The sequence below is a fragment of the Ictidomys tridecemlineatus genome, chromosome 7, assembly GCF_052094955.1.
Source record: "Ictidomys tridecemlineatus isolate mIctTri1 chromosome 7, mIctTri1.hap1, whole genome shotgun sequence".
Lineage (NCBI taxonomy): Eukaryota > Metazoa > Chordata > Mammalia > Rodentia > Sciuridae > Ictidomys > Ictidomys tridecemlineatus.
In genome coordinates, this window is record NC_135483.1 from 128,674,100 (window position 1) to 128,698,603 (window position 24,504).

General features: G+C 34.7%; 1 protein-coding gene across 9 annotated transcripts in view; it reads left to right on the forward strand.

Moving 5' to 3' along the window:
* Window positions 1-24,504, forward strand: part of Pkp4 (plakophilin 4) — a 238,470-nt gene that overhangs the window by 159,220 nt on the left and 54,746 nt on the right. For 4 of the 9 annotated variants that reach the window (XM_078017439.1, XM_078017443.1, XM_078017446.1 and 1 more), the window contains exons 4-7: window positions 1,424-1,458; window positions 21,335-21,466; window positions 21,572-21,762; window positions 23,485-24,034. In XM_078017439.1, coding sequence (XP_077873565.1) covers window positions 1,424-1,458; window positions 21,335-21,466; window positions 21,572-21,762; window positions 23,485-24,034 — 908 coding nt within the window. The remainder of the gene's footprint in view (window positions 1-1,423; window positions 1,459-21,334; window positions 21,467-21,571; window positions 21,763-23,484; window positions 24,035-24,504) is intronic. The other 5 variants (XM_078017442.1, XM_078017445.1, XM_078017444.1 and 2 more) reach the window with 3 other exon arrangements.

Sequence of the window (24,504 nt, forward strand, 5' to 3'; positions counted from 1 at the left end):
GAGAAGATTAACATTAACTGATTGACTCCATTCATTGGGAACATGTCCCCCTGCCTGCAGCTAGCTCAAGGTCCTAGAATGTGAGCTGCTGTGCCTGTGATGAAGAAAAGGCAAATCACACCCAAAATTGAAGTACAGGCAGTTGTGACTTAATCTAGGGTTTTCAACTAGCAAGAGTTCCATTAACCCTTTAAATGACTTGGGGAAAGGGTTAATAGAAATATAGCACAGAAAGGACTTTTCCCTTCATCTAATCCAAGTCCTTTGTTTTATATGGTAGGTCCTTTGTTTTATATGGTAGATCCTTAAGCCCAGAGGAACACATCTATTTTGTAAATTTAATAACAACTCCAAAAATACTTAAAAATATATTAGTTTGTTCTGGTTTCAGGGGGAAAAAATTAAACAAATGTTTAAAAAGAAAAATATTCTCCTTTTCTTACCCCTCATATTGGTTGGGTTTTTTTTAAATTTTTACAGAATTCTTTTTAAGCGCATTGTATAACTATATATGTATAATGCAAAAAATAGGATCATACCTGTTTTGCTGTACACTGACTGGAATCAGACCATTCTGGGTTTGATTCTAGCATTTCTAGATGCCACCATGTGTTTTATTTGTAAAATAAATACAATGATGTACCTCTTCATAAGGTGGTCGTGAATAATTTAAAGCCCATAACATACATGAAGTGGAGATGATGTATTTGAAGTACTTAATCTACTTAACAAATCCTTAATAATCCAGCCTGTTGTTGCTGTGTTCTAATCCACTGTCCCTCTCATGCCATAATGATTAGGTCAGGGCTGGGAGAAATAGGCACACCAAAATGCTTTTATGTTCAAAATTTCAAATACATATGCTATAAGCAAAGGAAAATACATAACTAAAGTTTTATCCTGACTTATAAGATTTTATTTTTTAATGTAAAGTTCTGTGAAATTCTTTAATTTTATAAGGCAACATTTGCTTCAAAACTGACCCCATTGACTTTTATGTTAATTGTAGTGTCTAATGGTTTCCTTTGGAAATAAATAAAATAAATGAACTTCTTAAATAGCCATTTGGGGTTCTTAAAGTATATATGTTGTATCTAAAATTTTCATGTTATCACAAAAATAGGACAGTACATCATTTCAGTACCATGAATATCACATGTAGTTGTGACGTTTTGTCTTATTCAAGAAAAATAATGGGCCTTAATTTCAAAGTAAAAATAGTTTGTCCCAAATTGATATGGAAGAGTAAGTACTTTGTAAAAATTAATTTACTTAGAGGAGTGTTTTTAAAATTTTTATTTGAAGTTTTTATACTTTTATATAATTGAATGTGAAAATTAACATGTTTATATGCTAAACAAGTCCACAGTTAAATTTATAACAAGGAAAATAAAGATTCCATCTTTTCCTTCTTTTTCTGTAGCTCAACTGAGAAGTCATTTCCTTGGAGATCAACAGGTATGATTTTTTTGTTGTTATATAAAAGTATTTTTATGTTTTACATATACACACAAAAGCAATTACTTAGCCTGCTCTTTAATTTACTATCTGCTTGTAAAGTAAGCCAAGCAAATTCGTTGATAATAATAGTGTTGAGCTACTTTGATTTAAAGTAGTAATTCTTAATATTTGTAACATAAAATTTAACATAATTGAATACATTTGTGTATGTCAATTATAAAATTAAAGGCTTATATAGCACCATTTTTAATATCAACCCTACATCTAAAAATTTTATTTTCAATCATAAGGAAACAGAGGATGACTTTGGAGAATAGGATATTGTATAATCTGAGAAAGATGGCAAATCGTTTATACAAATCAGGTCTTTTGTTTTATAGTATTTCTCATACTCAGAGAAAAGTTGTTTGAAATGTTCATTTTCTTTGTGTAACCCCATATAAAATATCTGGTAACTTCTAATTTGGACTAAATATAGTCTGGCAGGTTTTAACCTCTTTTATTATTTTTTTAATCTTAAATTCACCACATACAAAAGATAAATTATCTCTCTATATCTTGAATATTTGATGTCTTATTAATTTTTATTGAATAAATGTTTATTGAGCACTCTCATCATGTGCTGGTTACTATGTCAGATAGTGATGGCTTGTGTCTTCCTCTCCTCCTTAAAGAGTAGACCTTGATATCTAAACACTTTGGCAGTTTCCAAACAGTTGAATTGAGAGAAACTTAGATCACCAAATGCCTAGCATCTCAGTTTATCTGCATTTTTTGTTTGTAGTACATACAAGATACTCTGCTGTTTTACAAAGAAGTTAGTCCCAATATACTGTTTATTCAAATTGTTGATACGGTAGAGACATGTGAAAAGCTATCTGAGACTTATAAATAACAGTTTAGCATAACACAGACCATGAAATAATCCATGGTTAACTGCCAAATAAGTATTGTGTGGGGAACATTGGTAGAAATAGACCACTTCTGAAATAGCTCTGCAAAGACGATGGGCCTGGAGTGCCCCTGGTCTTCGCAGGTGGCCACACTGTGGAGAAGGCATTGTCACTGGACAGCAGACAATAGAAATAGAAGTGTCATGTGGGAACTTTTAAAATTGGTTTGGGAGATGGTTAGAGGTGCAAAGTGTGATTGGGTCAGATTGTAGAAATTTTAAATTCCAAGGACCTTTATTCAGTGATCATAAGGAGACCCTGAAACTCTTTTAAGCAAAATTCACATAATTTAAGCATTCCTTGTGAGAAGCAGAACTAGGAACTGGAGGGAGGAAAAACTAGTGATTAGAAAGAACAAGTGAAAGCTTATTTGGTATGTGAGACCATGTGGAGGAGGTGATTCCTCAGGATATAGAGGTTGTGTAGTTTGGAGTTGCATAGACAGTAATAACAGTCTATGCAAATTAGTGGTACCTTTGAAACAACTGGAAGAATCAGAATCGAGAGCCAATTTTACAGGATGGTCTGGATGTGTGGATTTGAGCTAATGAAAGGAGAGCAATTTAGAGCATTCTACAAACATTTATAAATGTGATTACTAAAGAAAGCCCTTAACCAAATGAGAAGAAAATTACTTCTATTAAACTGATGGTTCCTTGTGAATTGATACTTTATTATGTGGTTCAGACATAGGTCAGAGTGCTGTAGGTAAGGACCAGCTGAATTAGAGAGCAAGGCTGAAATCCAGGGTGTATGTAGGGAAAAAGCTGCCTCTTTTTCTTCTTTGGAGGTATTGAGAGAATGGTCTGAAATCCAACAGAGCCTGACAGAGGGAGTTAGGTGAGATGCACAGTTTTTTCATACTTTGTCACAGTATGTAAGATCATTGCTGAGGGCAGGAACCATGTCTTCCCTGTTCAACAAAATGTTCCAAGGGCTTTGTGCGTAGTAGGCCTTAGGCAGTTCACCCAAGTGAATGAATACATGCATACATGAATGCATAACAAAGTCTGTTTCACCCCGTCAGGAATATTTGTGTTATATTAGGTTCACAACTAAATTCTAATCTCTTAGAAAGTGTCCCTTTTTTTCTTTCTGCGTCGATGCCTAAAAAACACCCAATCCTCCTCAAGTATTAAAGAAATACTTGAGGTAAATAATTTAATTTAGTAGCAAAATATATATTTTGGAAGAAATATATACACACAATTTTTTTTTAAGTTTTTTTAAACTCCCCAAGAAGTTTTTTTGGTTTTTAACTTGACTTATAATGCACTTAAAACTTTTATAGCCTAGCATGACATTTACCATAGTATTGCAGATCTTTTTATTGATAATTTGACACATGTGATGCAAATTTAGTTTGTTTTCCTTATATCTTTTTTCTATTTTTCTTTTTATTATAATAATTTTATTGAGGTATAATTCTCATGCCATATTGTTACCCATTTAAACTGAATACTTCTGTGTTTTTAATATATTTACAGAAATGTGCATCAAGTATCACAATAAATTTTAGAACATTTTCATTACTCTTAAAAGAAACCACATACCAATTTGAGATATTTCTGGTAAATGGAATCACATGAGTGGCTCTTTATCTATCGATTGACAAACATCCAGATTGTTTCTCTTTGGACTATTACAAATAATGCTGCTGTGAACATGTTTCCATTTCTCCTAAGTATATATCTAACCGTCAAATTGATGATCAGATGGCAACTCTGTGTTCCTTTTTTTAAGCAGCTACCTGATTGGTTTTCCAGAGCTACATCATTTTACATTTCCACCAGTAACATAAGAGTTATGATTTCTCTCCACATCCTCTCCAACACTTGTTGTTATCTTTTTCATTACAGCCATTCTAATGGGTGTGAAGTAGTGTCTCGTTGTGGTTTTGATTTATATTTTCCTGATGGTTGGCATGCCTTTTTTTCTGTGGTTAATTTTTAGTTTCAGTTCTTTTAGCAGTGGTAGAGGAGGACACAAACCTTGTATCTTAACCTTATCGGCTGCCTTCACTTCAACTTTTTTTATTTCTAAAAATAATTTTACTCCTAATTCTAAATGTAATAGAGAGAGATTGATTCATCAAAAGATATTTAGAAAATACAGAAAAGTATAAAAAAGAGTTACTTAAAAATCAGCCTTATTATTAGTCTTTCTGTGCATATAAACATGTTACACATTTTGGTTTTTTTTTTTTCTTTTAAGCAAAATTGAGAATATACTGTGTATGCAGTACTTTTCTGCTTTTTTCATATGACATTATATCCTAAATGTCTACCTTTTAATATAAAATTCTTATATAAGTTCATCTTTAATTCTGCACAATTTATCCCAGAAATACATCTTGAGAGCCTTAAACAATCATATACCTTACAAAATAGGCGGGAAAATACCATAGAGGAAAATTTTAAATATGTACCATATTTATGCCTATCCCTATTATTGGACTATTGGGTTGTTTCTGATTTTTTCACTGTTATAGATAACTGTGGCAAACATCCCTAGATATAAAACTACTTTGATTTACCTCGGGCTAGATTTTTAGGAAGAAAATTATTTAAGTCATGGCAATATTGTTAAGGCTATTGCTATATGTAATCAAGTTGCTCTCCTGAAAGATCATATTAATTTTCCCCCCTTCCAGAGTATCAATATGAGATTGATACTCTATAGTCCCTCATTAGTGTCATCAATCGTTAGTTAACTAGAATATGTAAAAGTATCCTACAGATTGCCCTTTTCTTTTCTGTTGGAGGGTTAGTGTTTGATTTATAGGAGTCCTTTGTAGCTCAGGAAGAACAGCTATGTCTATCACACAGGGTTTAGTTGGAAAAACAGAACCCATGCTAAGTAGTTCAACATGGGAATTTGATCCAGAGGACTTATAATTGGACAGTGTGGGCTGGAAGTTCTGAGAGATTTACAGGGTGATAAGGCAGCCAAGAAATGAAGGATGCCCAGGAACTACCACCATCCCCACAGCTTAGGCAAAAGGACAAGTGTTTTTGTTGTTCCTGGAGTAGCAGTAGAGTTGGGGGTGGGGGTGGGACAGGGGTAGTTGTCCAACATTAGGAAGGAGATACAGTGCCAGCCAGAAAGGCTACCTAAAGTGGATCTGGAGAAGCATCTTGCTTCTCCATGAAGCACTCCTTCTACCCACAGCAATCTGTGCACTAACTCGGCTGAGCTGGAGAGGTCAATTGTAGGTTTTTAACTACCAAAAGCTAGGCAGGCACTGTGTATAATTATGTGTTGGTTTACAGTACAGAGAAAATGAGCTTTGATTATGAAGACATGTGATAGGGGCTGAAATATCTGGGGCTTTGACATCCTTTCTACCCACTTGTTGACTAAGCTGCAATCATTTGACCAATATCTTCAGGATTTTTGTCATAGTAAAGTAGCAATTACACTATTATGTGCATAGTATATTCTTTAAATTACAAATAACCTTTTTTTTTGTTTTTTTTAACTCTTCATTACTGTAGTAGTCTGCAGTCCGATTACTAATCTATTAAATATATAGAAAATATACTTATTATATATAAGCTTTAAATATATTTTAAATTAAATAGGTAGCAATTAAGTGCTATACACCTGTCTTGACGTAGTTGTGTCTGCAGTTGGCCCCTGGTAATTGCATATGTTGTTATTGTTCTCAGGACACAATCTCCACACTTAGGAGATACATTTTCTTTCTTTTCTTTTGAGGGCAGGGGAGAGAGTATTATCTTCCAAACAGAGCAATCACAACTGGTCTTTCCTGATATTTTAACTGAATTGTTAGTTATGTGTTTTCTTACATTTGTCTGCCTTTCAGCCATAGATACTTAATGGCATCTAAATTGTAACCATGACAATAAGCTATAGTTACAAGGGTAGAAAAAGTGAAAATTGATTTTATGAATAAAAGAGTAAATCTGATTTCTTTCACGTTTCTTTTTCTAGTAGATATAAATGCACTTGACAAGTTAGTGATTGGGATAAAATCACAGTTTTACTGCTACTTCTTACTGTAAAGCTTATTGTTTTGTGCATGCAGAGATAGAAAATGTTCTATGAAAATCATCTTTGTATGAAATGAGGCAGTCCTATTCAGAATGAGCAGGGGTGGTTTAAATGGGAAAAATAATTAAATAAATTTAAAAGGTCTTCAGTTTACTCTGATTTGGCAAGCTTTTGACAAAGCCATGTCTTTATTCATTTTCTTGGTTTCCTATGTAAGAAAGGACTACACAAAAGGAATTGGGATTGAAGATCTGTTATTGTTCTCATTTTTCTTTATATTTTGGACATTTGCTTGCAGACAGTTTCACTGCCTTTTCTTCTCCCATTTTTAAGGTTTTACAAATTTGATTTGAAAAGCTTAAGCCTTTAAAAGCCTTACAGCAAGAAGGCAAATTGTTAGCAAGGTGCAGGTTTGGTGCCTCCTGCCCCGGAGAGATCACTGCCTACTCAGGTGTCTTTCGAGATGTTGTATTCTGTTGAATGGTGAAAACTGAGCCCAGCTGCTGAATTTTGTTTTTATAAAGCTAGCTTACTGCAGCAGCAATTTGTGAGGAAGAACTTAGAATGCCTTAGGCAGAGAAGATTTCCATTTCTTTATAATTCACTTCAGGAGAGTCTAGCTTGCTTGTTTTTTTGTGGATAGTGGTTGGTTTTAACTTGTGCTAGAGAAGTTAGGCTGTTTGAAAATAAAAATCCAAAGTTTTTAAATAGTTCCTAAAAAGTGAAGAAGACCTGCCAGCTCTACCAGACATTTTTACTTTCTCGGGTCTTGTATTACTTTCCTAGAAGTAATAAAATTGTTTTGTTGCATTTGTGCTGGATCATTATCTTGCCTTGTGCCTTCTCTCTCTTCCTTATTCTGCATTTTCTAGCTTACCTGTGTCACATATTTGCTTTCTAAAACATAAATGTACATCTTATTTTCTTTCATGAGGAGAAAAGTTGATTGTTTTGTGTCTCAGCTTTGTCTTTTCCTTAGCCTCTCATGTCTAATAGCTTCATGTATTCTGCTGGAACAGGAGTTCAGAGGGAATGTCCTCTTGTGCTCCAGTCTGTTTCTGTTTTATTGCTGTGTCATTTTTCATTGTTCACTTCTTCATATCTCTTAACATGTTATATATTTGTATCATATCATACTCTTTCAAAGTTTGAGGCATCTTTTAAGAAAATACATAATGAAATAGAAAATAGACATCATAATCCTTGAAAATGTATACTAGAATAATAGGTAAAGGACTGAGGGAAGCAGGAATGCAGATGCATGCATATAAAATCCTCTGTGGTAGAAAATACTATGTGAAATGTCTTTCATGAAAAAAAAAAGCTGGATTTAGCACTCTCAAGAAGAAAAAAAACCCACCAATTTAGTCATAAAAATAGCTATAACAGTGTGTGCTAACCATCAGAAAGAAGCTATATGTTGACGCCAAAGATTGGAGTCCTTTTTTTCAAAATGATCATTGGTAGTTACTTAAGTCCTCCAGCCACATCCTGTGAAGTGAAATTTGCTACAAGTCACAATTTCACAGTTTTTCTGTTCCAAGAAAAAAAAAAAATACTAGCATCTGGGAGGTTGCCAATTTCAGAACTTTTCTGTGAAGTGCAAGGGAGGGAAATCAGCCTCAGAATCACCCCTCCTCTTCCAGAGATTAGACCAGGAGCATCCCACATTGCAGAGCTGGCTGGAAGGCACTGGTGTGTTCCCATCAGCGGCAGGTCCAACCCATTGTTTTTAACACTGACATGGTCTCTAGAAGAAAAAATTGATGAATGTTAAATGATGAGGCACTGGTGGTCATAGGCAAGAAATTCAAGAGGCCAACAAAGATTGGAGTCTCTAACAGTAAGCAACAAGTTAGCAGAGAGGATAATGAAAGTGGGGGAGTTTTCTGCTTGGCCTAGAAGGCATTAGAGATTAATAGATCATCCTGGATGAAAAGGCAAGAAAACATGAGTTTTCATGTTTAACAATAAATATGGAAAGAAAGACAATTGTAGTAAAATAGATATTTTAAACTAATTATTTAACCTTTAGAGTGTGACAGTCATTTATTGTGTGACATGTATGGAAATGTCATGATTTTATTTTATTTTTTTAAAGAGAGAGTGAGAGAGGAGAGAGAGAGAGAGACAGAGAGAGAGAGAGACAGAGACAGAGAGAGAGAGAATTTTTAGTATTTATTTTTTAGTTCTCGGCAGACACAACATCTTTGTTGGTATGTGGTGCTGAGGATCGAACCCAGGCCGCTTGCATGCCAGGCGAGCGCGCTACCGCTTGAGCCACATCCCCAGCCCGAAATGTCATGATTTTAACATGCTGTTTATTTAAATCATTACCATGCAGTTTACATTGACATTAGTAGTTAATGTATACTACTAAATTTAAGAGTACAGCAGTAGGTTTTACATTTTGTTTGTGTATTTAAATTTTGTTTCTGAAATGTACACAAGTTTCTGCCACCAGGGTGAGCTTAAAAACACAAACACAAGTAGTAAAGATAAAAGATAGATGAGAGACTAGACTTAAGTCAATTTATCTTTCTTTTTTCCTCCATCTGGAGCAAGTAATTTGCAACACAAAAAATCATCAGCATGTCATGAGACATGAACTTAAATGGGAACACTTTATGCCTCAGTAAAAATAAATGTACTGAGTTTATAAAGGAGATACAATAGGAAGTTGTGTTGTATTGTATATTATAACCCAAGAGCTATTAGATCAGCAATCATATATAAAGAACTACTGTGACACTATTTTATTGAAGATCTGAGATTTTATGATTTATTATGGCTGAAAACTGTACATGTGATAAAATTTTATCAAATATTCCCCCCCTGTTTCTCTTCTAAATACCAGGAGGATAAGAATTTCTTCTAAAACTTGGAGTCCCAAGTTTTTCAAATGTCCCTTATTTTTTGTGGGCCTGTTATAGTCACATAAGTCATGCCTGGTGGTCTTCGTGCCACACACATGGAACCAAAGATCCAGACTGCTACCATTAAGGTTGTTCTTACCCTTTTAGTATTTTATGATGAAAGTAAGATACTCTTGTTTGGTTTTTTTGTTTGTTTTTAACTTAAAAGCCTAGAAGCAATTGAAGTAAATGGTAAAAATTTGCTTCATTCTTATACCTTCCCCTACCATGACCATGCCCTCCACTTCTAGAAACACACACACACACACACACACAATGTATAAGAGAAGTCTTGAATAAAATACAAACTGTGAATACAAGTGTATGTATGCATGTGCATGTGTGTGTAAACATGTACACACATTTGGTTTTGCTTTGCTTTAACGTAAATGAGCATGCATTACACATTCTTCTGTGACTTAAGTTTTCTTCCCTTAACAGGATTGTAAAACTGTGTGTTTCTATGTGAGTATATAAAGATGTGCTTCCTCCTTTTTAATGCTTGAGTACTATCCATTATTTTGAAATTTTATATATAAACATTATAAGTAGATATTTTAGGTTTTTCTCCAAGTTTTCCCTTTACATACAATGATAAAGATTTTTTCTGCTTATCTGAGTGTTTCTGTCAAGTAGATGCTTCTAAGTACATACAACTGCTGGGCAACAGTATGTGTGCATGCATGTATGTGTATGTGTTTTCACCGTACCTTTATTTTATTTATTTATATGTGGTGCTGAGAATTGAACCCAGTTCCTCAGACATGCTAGGCAAGTACTCTATCAGTGAGCTATAGCCCCAGCTCAGTGTCTGTATTTTTATGTTGGTAGTCAGTTTGCCCATCCAAAAATGCTTAATGATCCATACCCCTACTGATACCAACTATTATTCCACTTTGTGCTTTCTATGTTACCAGGGTACAAAAATATATAAATCTTTCTGGAATGGTGGTACACACATATAATACCAGCTACTCAAGAGGCTAAGGCTGGAGGATCACAAGTTCAAGGACAACCTTGGCAGCTTGGCCAGACTATGTCTCAAAATAAAAAATGAAGGAGGACTGGGGGTATAGCTCAGTGATAGAAGTCTGTGAGTTCAATATCTCTCTCTCTCTCTCTCTCTCTCTCTCTCTCTCTCTCTCTCTCTCTCTCTCTCACACACACACACACACACACACACACACACACACATAAATACTTGAAGTTTTAATGTTATTAAACTTTTAAAAAATAAGTTATTTCAAATTTCCCTATATCATTAGGTTTGTGGACAGATAAAACAGAATAAAATAATTCAAAGAAATCATTATAAAATATTCATTAAATTTTAACATTCCATGAAAACTTCAGCATAATCCAGACCACCACTCTGTTATTTGATCAGTACTTATAAAGACTAGAAATCAACCATATCTTAGAATTCAATAAAATTGTCATAATGTTTCTTTAATTTTTTTATTCTCTCTTCATATCTGGCTCAGAAGAATCAAATATATTTTTCTATCAATAAAAAAAGCAGTAGCCACTAGGCATGGTGCACACATACCTGTAATCCCAGTGGCTCAGGAGGCTGAGGCAGGAGAATTGTGAGTTCAAAGCCAGCCTCAGCAAAAGCGAGGCATTGAGCAACTCATTGAGACCCTGTCTCTAAATAAAATACTAAATAGATCTAGGGATGTGGCTCAATGGTCAAGTGCCCCTGAGTTCAGTCCCCAGTGCCCAAAAAAAAATAGCAATAGTCACTATCAAAACAAGCAGAAATCAAACTTCTTAATCATCATCATTGGAGGTAATTAGAGCACAACATCTCACTATCTCACTCCAGAGGTTCCCAAACTTTTTGGTACCTTAAAACCTTAGAGTTGCCAGTGAAGTTGTTTTTCTTTTGGAGAGCGGGGGTCTAAGGAGGTGCTTGTGGCAATACCAGGAATTGAACCCAGGGGCACTTTATCACCAAGCCACATCCCCAGCCCTCTCTTTTTTTTTATTATTATTATTATTATTATTATTATTATTATTATTATTATTATTATTATTATTATTATTTTCAGAGTCTTACTGAGTTGCTAAGAGCCTCCTTAAATTGCTGCAACTGCTTTTGAACTTGAGGTTCTCCTGCCTCAATCCCCTAAGTCACTGGAATTACAGGCATGTGCCACCATGCCCAGTACTAGTACAGCTATTTAACCCTTGATTCTCAGGTCTCACCCTCCCAATTAAATTCAAGAGTTTAGAGTGAAAACCAGGCAAAGATAGTCTTTAAGTAGACCCCCAGGATTAGGATGCAAATTTTGGAAATCACTGTCTTATCCTAAAACCTAGTAATTAAAAAAAAATTAAGTTTACCTTATCTGTCCTAGATAGATTGATGTTATGCCCCATAACCAAATAACTGTATCATCACTAATCATCTAAAACATGCCATAAAAACTCTTACTGATAAATATAGAAAGAATAGTAAAATTAGAAAAAATCACCAATTATCAAGTCTTAGTGAGGTAATCACTTTAAGCAAAGACCATAGGTGGATGCTAAATCCTGAAGGTTCTGAGCCCTAGCTGCACATTAGAATTGCCTCCTGAATTTTTTTAAATCCCAATATTCTGGCTACAATTTAGACTAATTGAAGTGGACTCTTTGGGTGTGGGACTCAGGCAGCAATAGGTTTTAAATTAAATTTCATCCTTCAACCCAGCTGATTGCAGTGTGCAGCTAAAGTTGAGAACCACTGCATTAAAAGAAGGGGTGACGGTGAAACTAATAGTAGAAGGATCACACTGCCGTTACCTGAACTAGCTGATTGATCTTGGCAACCCTGAAAGTTTTGCTATTATATGGTATAAAGTATGAGCACTAGCCATACGGTGTTCTGACCAAAAGGTTTGACCTGAAAGATTTTATCTCTTTCTGCTTAAAGAGATATTGAAGCTAGAGGAATATGTAAATGCACCATGAAAAAAAGATTAGACAACTTCCAAATATGAAGGAGCTTACAAGTTTATTGCTATGGTTCCCTCAGTGAATCAAGAATATGAAAATGAAGGAGCAGCAACCCCAGTCTAGATTAAGGGATGTAAGTAACCATTGTACTCAAAAACAATCAGAGAACCTTATTTCAGCCTGACTGATGCAAGCCAACCAAAAACATATTTCTCAGACATCAGAAAAATTTGAATATGAAGTCATTATATAGTGTTATGAAATAATTAAGGTTTTACAATATATTTTATAGAGGCACATATGGAAATATTTACAGTTGAAATGAGCTCATATGATGGGTCTGTTTTAAAATTCTGTAACAGAAGAAAGGAAAAAGATAAATGGAGCATAAAACTTGGGCATGATATTGATAAATATTAAACCTGGGGGTGGTTTGTACATTTTTTATTTTATTTGTGTATATATTTACATATATATTTTTGTGTGTGTTTGAAAACTTTTAATTTTAAGCAACTTAAGTAGAAATTTTTTAATAAACACTTGAAACATTAAAGTGGAATATCAGATGACAAGCGAAAGCCAGCCAAATTTTGACCACATTCTGAAGGGTTATTCCTGACAAAATAGTAAAAAAAAAAAAATCAGCTATGAAATGGATGACATGAGTTTCTGAACCAGTAGATACTATTTGTGTTTCCATTTACTTAGGTTTTTGTTAAGTGAACTTTTATCAAGCAAAATTACTTGTACAGTCAGCTCTTGCATCTACAAATTCAGTCAACTGAAGATGGAAAATATTTTAACATCATATTGTTGTTGATGCTACTGTGTATTTAGGCCTACAATGGCTACATCTGTATTGACTGTGTGTAGACTTTTTTTCTTGCTGTCATTCCCTAAACGATACTGTATAACAATGATTTATATAATGTTTATATTGTATTAGGTATTATAAGTTATCTAGAGATGATTTAAAGTATATAAGGGGATTATATAGTTACAAATGCTGCATCTTTTTATATAAAGGACTTGAGTATCCATAGATTTTTATATTTGGGGCAGTCCTAGAACCAGCGCCCCATGGTTACTAAATACAAAAGAACCAATGAATAGGATTAGAGGTCAGCCTTTCTAGTTCAAAATTACAAATTCATCACTATGATTGTACATGGGCCACAACCAAGAATAGTAACATTTTGCTTTAGCAAACATGTATCTAACTAATCCTGAGCCAGTTGTACAATATGTGAACATATCACAAAAGTATAAAATGGAGTGAGAGAACACTTTGTATGAAAATGAGACGTCGAGTTTTAGTCTTTAACATTCTGTTTGACACAGAAGTGTTAAATAAATATTTAAATTTTTTCATGCTTTTAGAGCTATGGGAAGAAATGTTATATTAACTATTTAAAATACAATATAAACTGTCAAGTCTGAAAACTCTTCTTTTTCCTTCACCACTTCCTCATCACACTGAGCCTTAATTGTTCAGTTTACTTTGGGAAACAGGAATGTCTACCATCTATATTTCAGACATCATTCTTATGCTACAGTTAGTTTAACTTTATCTTCTTAAAGTTTACCTAAAAGATAACCAAGAGATAAATATAGAAAAGTTCTTTTTTCTTTTGCTATTTCAAAAGGACCATTTTTTAAATAGTGTTCATCATCCTTTACAGGTTCATGTAGAGTATTTTTAAGAAGGTTTTTTTGCATGGAAATGGAGAAGGTTTTTGTTTGTTTTGCCTTTTTACAAAAGAATATAGTGTCTTATAGTTCTCATTTTCAGATATTCTCATATCTGTATTGGTAACATTTTTTCCCCAAAAGTTATAAAATGTATCTTTGAAAAATAAAATATTCTGGAGTGGCTTTTGAGAACTTAATTGTATTTTCCACAGGCTACTGACTTTTCAGATTACAGTGAATTTTTTATTTAGTCTCTTTTCCAACTTTTGATGTGGAAAACACAAGCCCTGTGGCCATTTATGAACAATACCTGTTAAACTTGGTTGTGGAAAATTTACACATCTGGTCTATTTCTTTTTATATTTCTTAATTCGTTGCTTTTTCTTTTATAGATATAAAGTATAAATTTTCTATGGTATATGTGACATGTGTATTTAGACTAAAAATATGTAATAAACACTCATTTTGATAACATGACTACCTGTAGAAATTCCTATCCCGGTTTCTTTTTTCTGGAATTATTATTGATGGTTTTGTATTCTTGAATAGAATTTAGAAATATAAATATATTTATGAATAAGACCTCTTTCTAGTGATATACAAAACTAAAATACATTTCAGGTTTGTTATTGTAGAAATCAAAGCACTGCTTTATCAGTTTATACAAAGTTTACTTAAAGTAGAACATTGAATCCATGCAGACAAGCTTTTAACAGTGAATTTCAAGAGCATACTAGCTGATTTTTAAAGTGAACCAGAAAATACTTCATTAATGGTTTCTATTTCCCAAGCCTTTTCATGTAACATTTTCTATTCATCTACTACATTTTCTAGATGAGTGAAGTTTTGGAGCCATTATTAATATTTAAAAGATAATATACATAAAAACTTCACTCAAAGTGGATCAAGGACCTAGGAATTAAACCAAAGACCTTGTGCCTAATAGTAGACCCAAACCTTCACATGTCATATTAGGCCCTGACTTCCTTAATAAGACTTCTATAGTGCAAGAATTAAAATCAAGGATCAATAAATGGGATGGATTCAAACTAAAAAGCTTCTTGTTGACAAAAGAAACAATCAGTGAGATAAATAGACTACAGAATGGGAGCAAACTTTTACCACACATACAGCAGATAGAGCACTAATCTCTAGGATATATCAAGAACTCAAAAATCTTAACATCAAAAAAAAAAAAACCACAAATAACCCAATCAATAAATGGACCAAAGAACTGAACAGACAATTCTCAGAAGATGATATACAATCAATTAACAAACATGAAGAAATGTCCAAAATCTCTAGCTATTAGAGAAATGCAAATCAAAACTACTCTAAGATTTCATCTCACTCCAGTCAGAATGGCAGCTATTAAGAATACAAACAATAATAAGTATTGGTGAGGATGTGGGGGGAAAGGGCACACTCATACATAGCTGGTGGGGCTGCAAATTGGCACTGCCCATATAGAAAGCAGTGTGGAGATTCCTTGGAAAACTGGGAATGGAACCACCATTTGCCCCAGCTATCCCACTCCTTGGTCTATACCTTAAGGACTTAAAAACAGCACCCCACAGGAACACAGCACAATTCATGTAGCTAAATTCTGGAATCAACCTAGATACCCTTCAGTAGATGAATAGATAAGGAAAATGTGATATATATACACAATGGAATATACCCAGCATTAAAAGAGAATAAAATCATGGCATTTGCAGGTAACAAATGGATGTAGTTGGAGAAGATAATGCTAAGTGAAGTAAGCCAATCCCAAAAAACCAAATGCCGAATGTTTTCTCTATATAAGTATGCTGATTCATAATGGGGGTCGGGGGTGGAGCATGGGAGGAATGGAGGAATTTTAGATAGGGCAAGGGGGAAGGAAGGAAAAGGAGGGGCCACGGGGGTAGGAAAGACAGTGGAATGAGATGGACATCATTACCCTAAGTACATGTATTTCAGACACAAATAGTGTGACTCTACTTTGTGTACAACCAGAGACATGAAAATTGTGCTCTATATGTGTAATATGAACTGAATTGCATTCTGCTGTCATATATAACAAATTAGAATAAATTAAAAAATAATATAAATATTCATAAGACCCAAGAACCTAGATATACTCAAGAGAATCAAACTAGAAATAGTTTCAAGAAACATGGTTTTCTGCCCTTTCTCTCTAGACTTTATTTCCATTAAAATTCAATTCTTAGATATCATTTGTATATAGTAGTTTATAATCTGAGTCAACCAACTCTTAAGTATCTGTAATGTTCCTAAAATATCAGTCAGCATCCATTTTTTTCCTCTGAACCAAAGAACTTTTGGTGCTTTATATTTCTATTACCATATTTACATTTTTACTCTGAAATAATGGTTTCCAATGACCTCATTCCCTCTGATAATTAGTTTTTCAGCTGTAGAAATACATCTTATGTTTCACAGAAGGTGCTGAAGAGGAAAAATCTTTGCACTGCCATATCCCAGATCCTCTTTCAGAATTAAGCCCACAGCTCTCCTTCTTACTGATAGGAAGCACCAGCATATTTCTACACCTCTGTGCACAATGGACTCCCTCAGTCAAAACAGGAAGTTCTCATGAATTGTTGTCTCTGGGTATGATCACCTAACCTAAACTCACAGCCCAGAGAGTTAAAAGAAACTGTCAGAATTATCATATGCCTTAACATTGTATGACACACTTTCCCAAGATTCCTACCAGAACCCACATTACACCATCTCTACATAAGAGCAAATCTCTAAACTCCATAGCAACTCACAAATAAGGAGAACCCAGTATGAAGTTATGGCATGCTGGACTGTGAAAGACTAGTTACCAGGTTGTATATACTAAAAATCTCCTAACTGATCTCTAGGTTCCTGTTTCCATGGTGATTTTACACAGTGCAGACCTTTCTCTTGACACAGTATAAACAGCAAGACACACAGATTAACAAAGCAGAGCCATTTTAATAACTTCAGATTCTTTACTCAGGACTTTTATTATTCCTTACTTGCTCATATTTTTCTTAGATATAACCTTCTACTTTTCCTTATTAATCATCTTTTAAAATAATATTGGAGCATTCAGATAAAATATAACAGGCACAAATGACCCTGGTTCCATAGTCTCCCATCTTAGACACAGATGGGGATTTCATTCCATCTTGAAGCATGTTCAAGTTCTATATTTTTAAATATACATTTTCTTGGTAGATACTAATCAATGTTTGAAAATCCCCCACAATATATTTTTGATGTCCTCGAAAACATGTTTGTGATGTTTTTTAAAGTAACATGTGTTCTTCAGTACATAGATTAAAGAAGCAGCATTCACATCCTATTTGACATTTTTACTTATTAAAATTATCTCTCAGATTCTTGTCCCAATCGTGTTAAATCACAGTGTGTCAGCTATTTAATTATAGGTTCCAGCATTAGTCATGAAATGGTTAATCACATTCTATATGTCTATGTGTTCTCTGGTATTTTTGGCTAGTGTTTTCTTCATTCCACATAACAGATGTTTTAAAAAACATTCATTTTAAAGTAGAATCACATGAGTAAGACATAATGGGTAAATGTGACCCTTGCCTTTCTACAATCAGGAATATTTTATACAGAAATTAGGAAATGAGTCCTCTCTTTATCTAAGATATGTGGTTCTATGGACATGCATTTATACATATGTATGTATAAAATTTATGAATTACAGGTTATCAAAGAAATAAAGTAAATAATAGTAAAACTTTTGAAAGCCATTTAACTTCTTTTAATTATTTAGAAGACATTTCAGGATCTTTTTGTCTCTGTAGATATTCATTATTGTTTGGACTTCACTGTGCAAGTAGAAAAGTGACTCAGCCTATAGAAATTGGTTGATTTATACTTCATTTTAAATAAATCTCTTTTGTCACATTTTTACAACTCTAATGTATACATTTACTTTTTTTTTTTAAAGGGAGAGTGAGAGAGGAGACAGAGAGAGGAGAGAGAGAGATTTTTTTTTTTTAAAGAGAGAGTGAGAGAGAGAGAGAGAATTTTTTTTTAATATCTATTTTTTAGTTCTCGGCGGACACAACATCTTTGTTGGTATGTGGTGCTGAGGATTGAACCCGGGCCGCACGCACGCCAGGCGAGCGCGCTACCACTTGAGCCACATCCCCAGCCCCTATACATTTACTTTTGACATTGGACATAAAACCTATACTCTATTCTCTAAACCCAGTCATTTAAAACTTCAAGTTAGATACTAGGTACATAAGCATTTAGTATTTTAGTGTTCTAGATACCATCTCAGTGTCTGTTTAAATACTCTGTTTCTTAGGGCATATTATTTTCAAATATATGAAAGAGAGTCAGGTGATAACATTTGGAAGTAACATGTCTATATATTTTTAGGTTAATGTTTGTTTAATTTTTGTAATTTTGGAAATACTAATACTGTTTAAGTTTCACAATTATGGTAATACCAGTGTAGAATAACAAATTTTGTAAGGTTATTTATTTTAGCTTCTCATAAAAAAAAAAAAGAGTTTGAATGAACACATTTACTTGCAACAATTGTGTTTGGTTTCTGAGAAAATATTTCATTGGTTGAAAAGACATAGTTGCTCAGGTATAATTTTTTAGGGTGTATATTCTTTTTTCCTGTTTAATACCTCTGAATAGTTGTGGGTTCTTTTCTTTTCTTTCTTTTTTTTTAGGGCAGCCTTTTGGTTTCCATGGTGATAATTTTTCAGATCCTGACACTGCATTCCACCTGGCATTTCCAAGCCAAACCCCTTGATGTGTTGATGTCACAGGTTTTATCTTGCATTAAAACTAAAATTGAGCGCTGTTTGAATATCTCTTTGTTTTAAAGACAGTGCATTTTCCCGTGTTTGTGAAGTTTTAAGGCTGTCACGGTCTATCTAATTTGTTGCCAATTCATATTGCTATTCCTGTGTTCCCTTCCTGGGTGAAATAAAGGTAAACTGCTCTGCTGCGTAGGCCTAATGCTGTCAGCTCCTCTACAGTTATCCCAGGCTTTCCAATTCCCTGTGAATCTTCTAGCATAGTATATTCTATGTCTTTTACCTATTCTTTAACAAAACTCCTTTAGGAATTGCTGTGTATGAATGTTTAGAACTCTGGAAACTTATAAGATTTACAAATGAAGCAGATCACTTTCCAGTATTAGCCTGACAGTGACTCAGATCATGTTTCAGCATGTACCAGGGAAACCTCATACAGTCTATAATCTTCATTGAAATTCCAGTCTTGAGAATTCATAACCATCACAGAACTCTCCCACCTAGTAGTATACTGTCAAATTATGTATCAGGAGACAGGTCTTTAAGGACATGTACTGAGAATGTCAGCACATCTTTCCAGAGGCTGGGAAACAAAACCTACTTGAGCTTGAATATGACTTCAAGTTAGAGATTTAGAATGCAGTGGGATTTCCCAGTTCTCCCTTAAACCTCACATTCACCTTCCAAACTCGCTTGCAACGTCTACAAATTTTACTTTGCTTACATAGCAAATATACAATAAGGTAAAGCTAAGCACAGTACTAAGCATGAATCAGTAAGCAATAAAGAGAAGCTGCTATTTACTGGGAATATGTTTCTTCGACAAATATTTACTGAGCACCTGCTGAGTTCAATGTACTGAGGTTACAATAGTAAACAAACCAGACAAAAGACTCTGCCCTCCTTAAGTTTATATTCCATTGGAGAAGGATGATAAGTGCTATGCCCAAAGGAAAAACTGGCTTCCTGTGGTAAATGGATGCTGTTTGGATATTAATTCCTATTGGATTTTTTTCCTATATCCCTTTCCCTCAAGTGCACATGTATGCACATATGTGTGTGCACATATGCACACTTTTTTCTCATAACTGCATTCCTTGAGCCTAGTTTATAACAGGGCCCTAGGAAAGAAAGAAGAAAAGCCAAGGAGAAAGACTAATAAAGATATTGAAATCCTTAGGATTGTTGTATGTTGAGCTAAGAGTAGAATATGGACTTATTTAACATCTTTGAAATAAGAATGAAGCAGTATTCCTGGAAAAAAAAAATCTGTTAACACCATAAAGGTTGAATTTGAGGAAAGACTTTATTCGTGGGAAATTTTTTTTTTTTTTTTAGATCCTGGAGAAAAGAGGATATTTGAGTGGAATTGGGAAAGGGCAGCATGATCTACAACATCCAAGTTTATAGCATAAAAATCTTGAATTAGAATGGGGAAGGGGATAGACTGAGTTTAAGTGGTTTGTTGTTCTTGTTGTTGTTGTTCCCAAGTTCAATATGACAAATGGTAAAGTTGAAAATAAAATGAGATAATGGAAGAGATGGGTTTGGTTAAGGGAAAACAGTGATAAGATTAGACTTGTCTTTATTCATCTAGGAAAGACCAATGGAATAAATTCGATGTGTAAGAAGTTAAAGTTTCTGTTATTTGCAACTCTGAAAACTTTATAAAATTCCTTTGCTTGTAAATAACATGAAATATAAAAGTCTATCCTACCTTCAGAGATTTCTTCACCAAGCCCCATAAAGTGATCACTATAAAACGATTTATTTTGAAAGTTTGGGTGCAGTGGCCCATGCCTACAATTCCATCTACTCAGGATGCTAAAGCAGGAGGATCACAACTTTAAGGCCACACTGGGCAACTTAGGAGACTCTGTCTCAAAGTAAAATGAAAGTTCTGGGGATGTGGTTCCATGGTCAAGCACTTGGTTAAACCCTGAGTTTAATCCTCAGTACAATAAAGGGAGCAGGGGAAGTTACAGAGAACCTTTTTCAAAAATACTTGGTCATCATTTTCATTTTCTCTTAATGTTCTTGGAGGAAGACATCTGAGAGATGTGTTTTCTAAGAGGGAACAAAGATCACTTTGCACATTTTGATTTAACACAGTGCAAAGGTGAATTTGGACTTGTAATAAGACAAACATTTATGAAATTCAACAAAATATTATCATAAGGGGCTGGGGACATGGCTCAAGTGATAGCACACTTGCTTGGCATGCGTGTGGCCCGGGTTGGATCCTCAGCACCACATACAAAAAAAAAAAAAAACAAAGATGTTGTGTCCGCCGAAAATCTAAAAAATAAATATTAAAATTCTCTCTCTCTCTCTCTCTCTCTTTCTCTCTCTCTCTCTTAAAGAAAAATATTATCATAAGCTCGTTATGTGGGACATTCATATAGATAGGAATTAAAATGACTGAGCTATTTAAGGTAAAAAAATTTATGTACCAACAAATTATAAAATGCTGTTGACAGATATCTGAACCTTTTAAAATAAGTTCTTATATAATAATTATCATTACAGTTAGCTGATTAAACTTATCTACTTACAGATGTGCCAAATACTGGTGTAAGCAAACCTAGAGTTTCTGACACTGTCCACCCCAACAACTATCTCATCAGGACAGAGCCAGAACAAGGGACCCTCTACTCACCAGAACAGACATCTCTCCATGAAAGTGAGGGTCTGTTGTATTATCTTTTAAGTATTAGATTTGCTTTCAACATTTTCTTTTTGAAAATGAACATCAGAACTGTATAATAAAGATATTCTGGTTTCATTTCTGCAGGATCTTTGGGTAACTCAAGAAGTTCAACACAAATGAATTCTTATTCTGACAGTGGATACCAGGAAGCAGGGAGTTTCCACAACAACCAGAACTTGAGCAAGGCAGATAATAGACAGCAACATTCATTCATAGGATCAAACAATAACCATTTGGTGAGGAATTCAAGAGCTGAAGGACAAACATTGGTTCAGGTAAGCCAAACATATCAAGAGCCTTATAAATAAGTACCCTCCTAGCTGAATACCTTTTACAGCTTTCCCTTACTAAAAGTAATGCTGATACATGCAATTTTTAATTTATAGAATGGATAAAGTAGCAAAATCATTTTATACTATTTGAGTTACAGTGTTAAGGAATTTTTAAGCTTAAAAATCTATAAGTGTTTTTTCCAGTTAATTAGCTCCTATTAATGAATTCTAAAACATTCATAGGCAAGATAGAGTAATTCTTCTATATATAAGTTTGGCTTGAGAAGTCCAGAGGGACCGTTAAAAGAACTGGATGGAATGTTGTAGTTTGCAACATGTAGTTTGCACACATTTTAACTTTCCAATTATTCCCTAATTTAAAATTCTATCTTTATTGCCTTTATTTACCAAACTCCACATATTACCTCCTCTCCATAGCTATTACCATTCCAAAATTGTGAACTCACACACATTAGAGGTCTTAGAGCAGGTGTTTCAGCAGACCAGTTGCTTATGGCACCTGGAGACAAAGTACACATCCGCTTATAACATCCAAGGGTGTACAGAGTCCTTATCTCATCCTGCTTCTTTTCTTATTGTTACAATGAAATGTGGATGGGGTTGACAGCATCTGGACTTTAGCAATCACTCAGGAGATAACCAAGCAGCCTGGTCCTGGGTTTATCATCTGGAGTCCTATTTTCATTTCTCAGTCTGCTTTCCTTCTTCCCACGCCTGTTCCTCTCAGCCATTTCTTCAGTCCAGCTACAATTTTTCTTCATTGTTACACAGCAGCAGGAAAGGTATCTGATGCCCTTTGTGTTTATAGGAGTCTACAGATTAATAGTAAAATGATCCATGGCAGAAATGTTCATTTTCTATTTTGGTCTTTTCCAGCTGAATAGGCCAAGATCCAACAGAGACTTTGAGCATTCTTCCCACTGGAATAGATAGGAGGGTGCCTTTATTGCATCCCTTTAAGTCTATCAGCTAAAGCCAAGCACTCATAGATCAGAGGAGGTAAAAAGAAAATAGAAGCTACTCTTGAGCTAAAGGAATAAACAAATGTGGCTAGAGCACCTGTGCAGCCAAGCTGTTCTTTGAAGTAAATTCACAGAGGAGAGCACTGTGCCTAGACTCAATCCAAACATTCATTTATTCCTTGTCAAAAGAACACATTCGTGTTATTAGCAGGGCCAACCCATAATGATTAACCATTTATAAACACTCCTCTAGCTACATTTAGAATGATGTCTTCAAAAAATTCTTTCTGTTTTATAAAAATGCATAACCTTGGCCAAACTTTGATTCACAGGGAATTAAGTAAGTATATTTCTCCAGTGATTCTTCATACTCATGAGTTATTCATGGCACTTGGAACAAAATGTCCTATGTATTGTGAAAAATGCATAGGCAAAAGGGTAAAAAACAATGTAAAGACAAGAACAAAAAGAATATTAAATGTCTTTATATTTCTTTTTACTAATTTTAGGATTCACATTAAAATCACAAAAAAAAAAAAAAAAGACAAAGTAGAAGAAATGCACAGTGAAGAAAATTAAGATCTAAGATCTAGCTCTAAAGCATAAAGTGGAAAAGAAATTTGGGTGCCTAAAATAAATAGTGAATTCACATTCTGTAGTGAGCTGTGTGCATTTTTTCTGTAATGACAATGAACACAAAACCCTGGATAAACCCGTTCTCTTTTCTCCCCCCTCTCATCAGCCATCAGTAGCCAATCGGGCCATGAGAAGAGTTAGTTCAGTTCCATCTAGAGCACAGTCTCCTTCTTATGTTATCAGCACAGGCGTGTCTCCTTCAAGGGGGTCACTGAGAACTTCTCTGGGTAGTGGATTTGGCTCTCCGTCAGTGACCGACTCCAGACCTCTGAACCCCAGTACATATTCCTCCACCACGTTACCTGCTCAGCGGGCAGCCTCTCCGTACTCACAGAGACCCGCCTCCCCAACAGCTGTGCGGCGGATTGGGTCAGTCACTTCCCGACAGACCTCCAATCCCAACGGACCAGCCCCTCAATACCAAACTACCGCCAGAGTGGGGTCCCCACTGACCCTGACGGATGCACAGACTCGAGTAGCTTCCCCATCCCAAGGCCAGGTGGGGTCATCGTCCCCCAAACGCTCAGGGATGACCGCAGTACCGCAGCATCTGGGACCTTCACTGCAAAGGACTGTTCATGACATGGAGCAATTTGGACAACAGCAGTACGACATTTACGAGCGGATGGTTCCACCTCGACCAGACAGTCTGACGGGTGAGTAAGAGGTAGCAGCATTACATAAAGCCCAGGGAATCATTCCTGCAACTACCACTGATACAGAATGCTAATGTGGAAAAAAAAAAAAAACCTCTTGTTTTTATTTGATAATTTTTATACTATAAATTTCAGGTTAACTTGTGTTTCAGGCTCTAATCCTTAATGCATGAAATCATATACATTTATATCAGCAGAAATCTTTTGCAAATGTGTACATTTTCCCCTTAAAATATTAAAGCTTAAAATGTACTTATTTTGCATTTTAGAATTGGTTGGAATTATAAGCGGTATATTGATATTTTTATGACAGATTTTTCACTAGCCAGACCTATCCCTACATATACCTATAAGCTGTGTTAAAATGTTATCAGAATATCTTTTTAAATTTTAAATTTTTCCCTTAGAAACACTGTACAGTGTGGGCTAGAATATGGATTTCACTCCCTGCTGCCCTGATTTGGGCAACT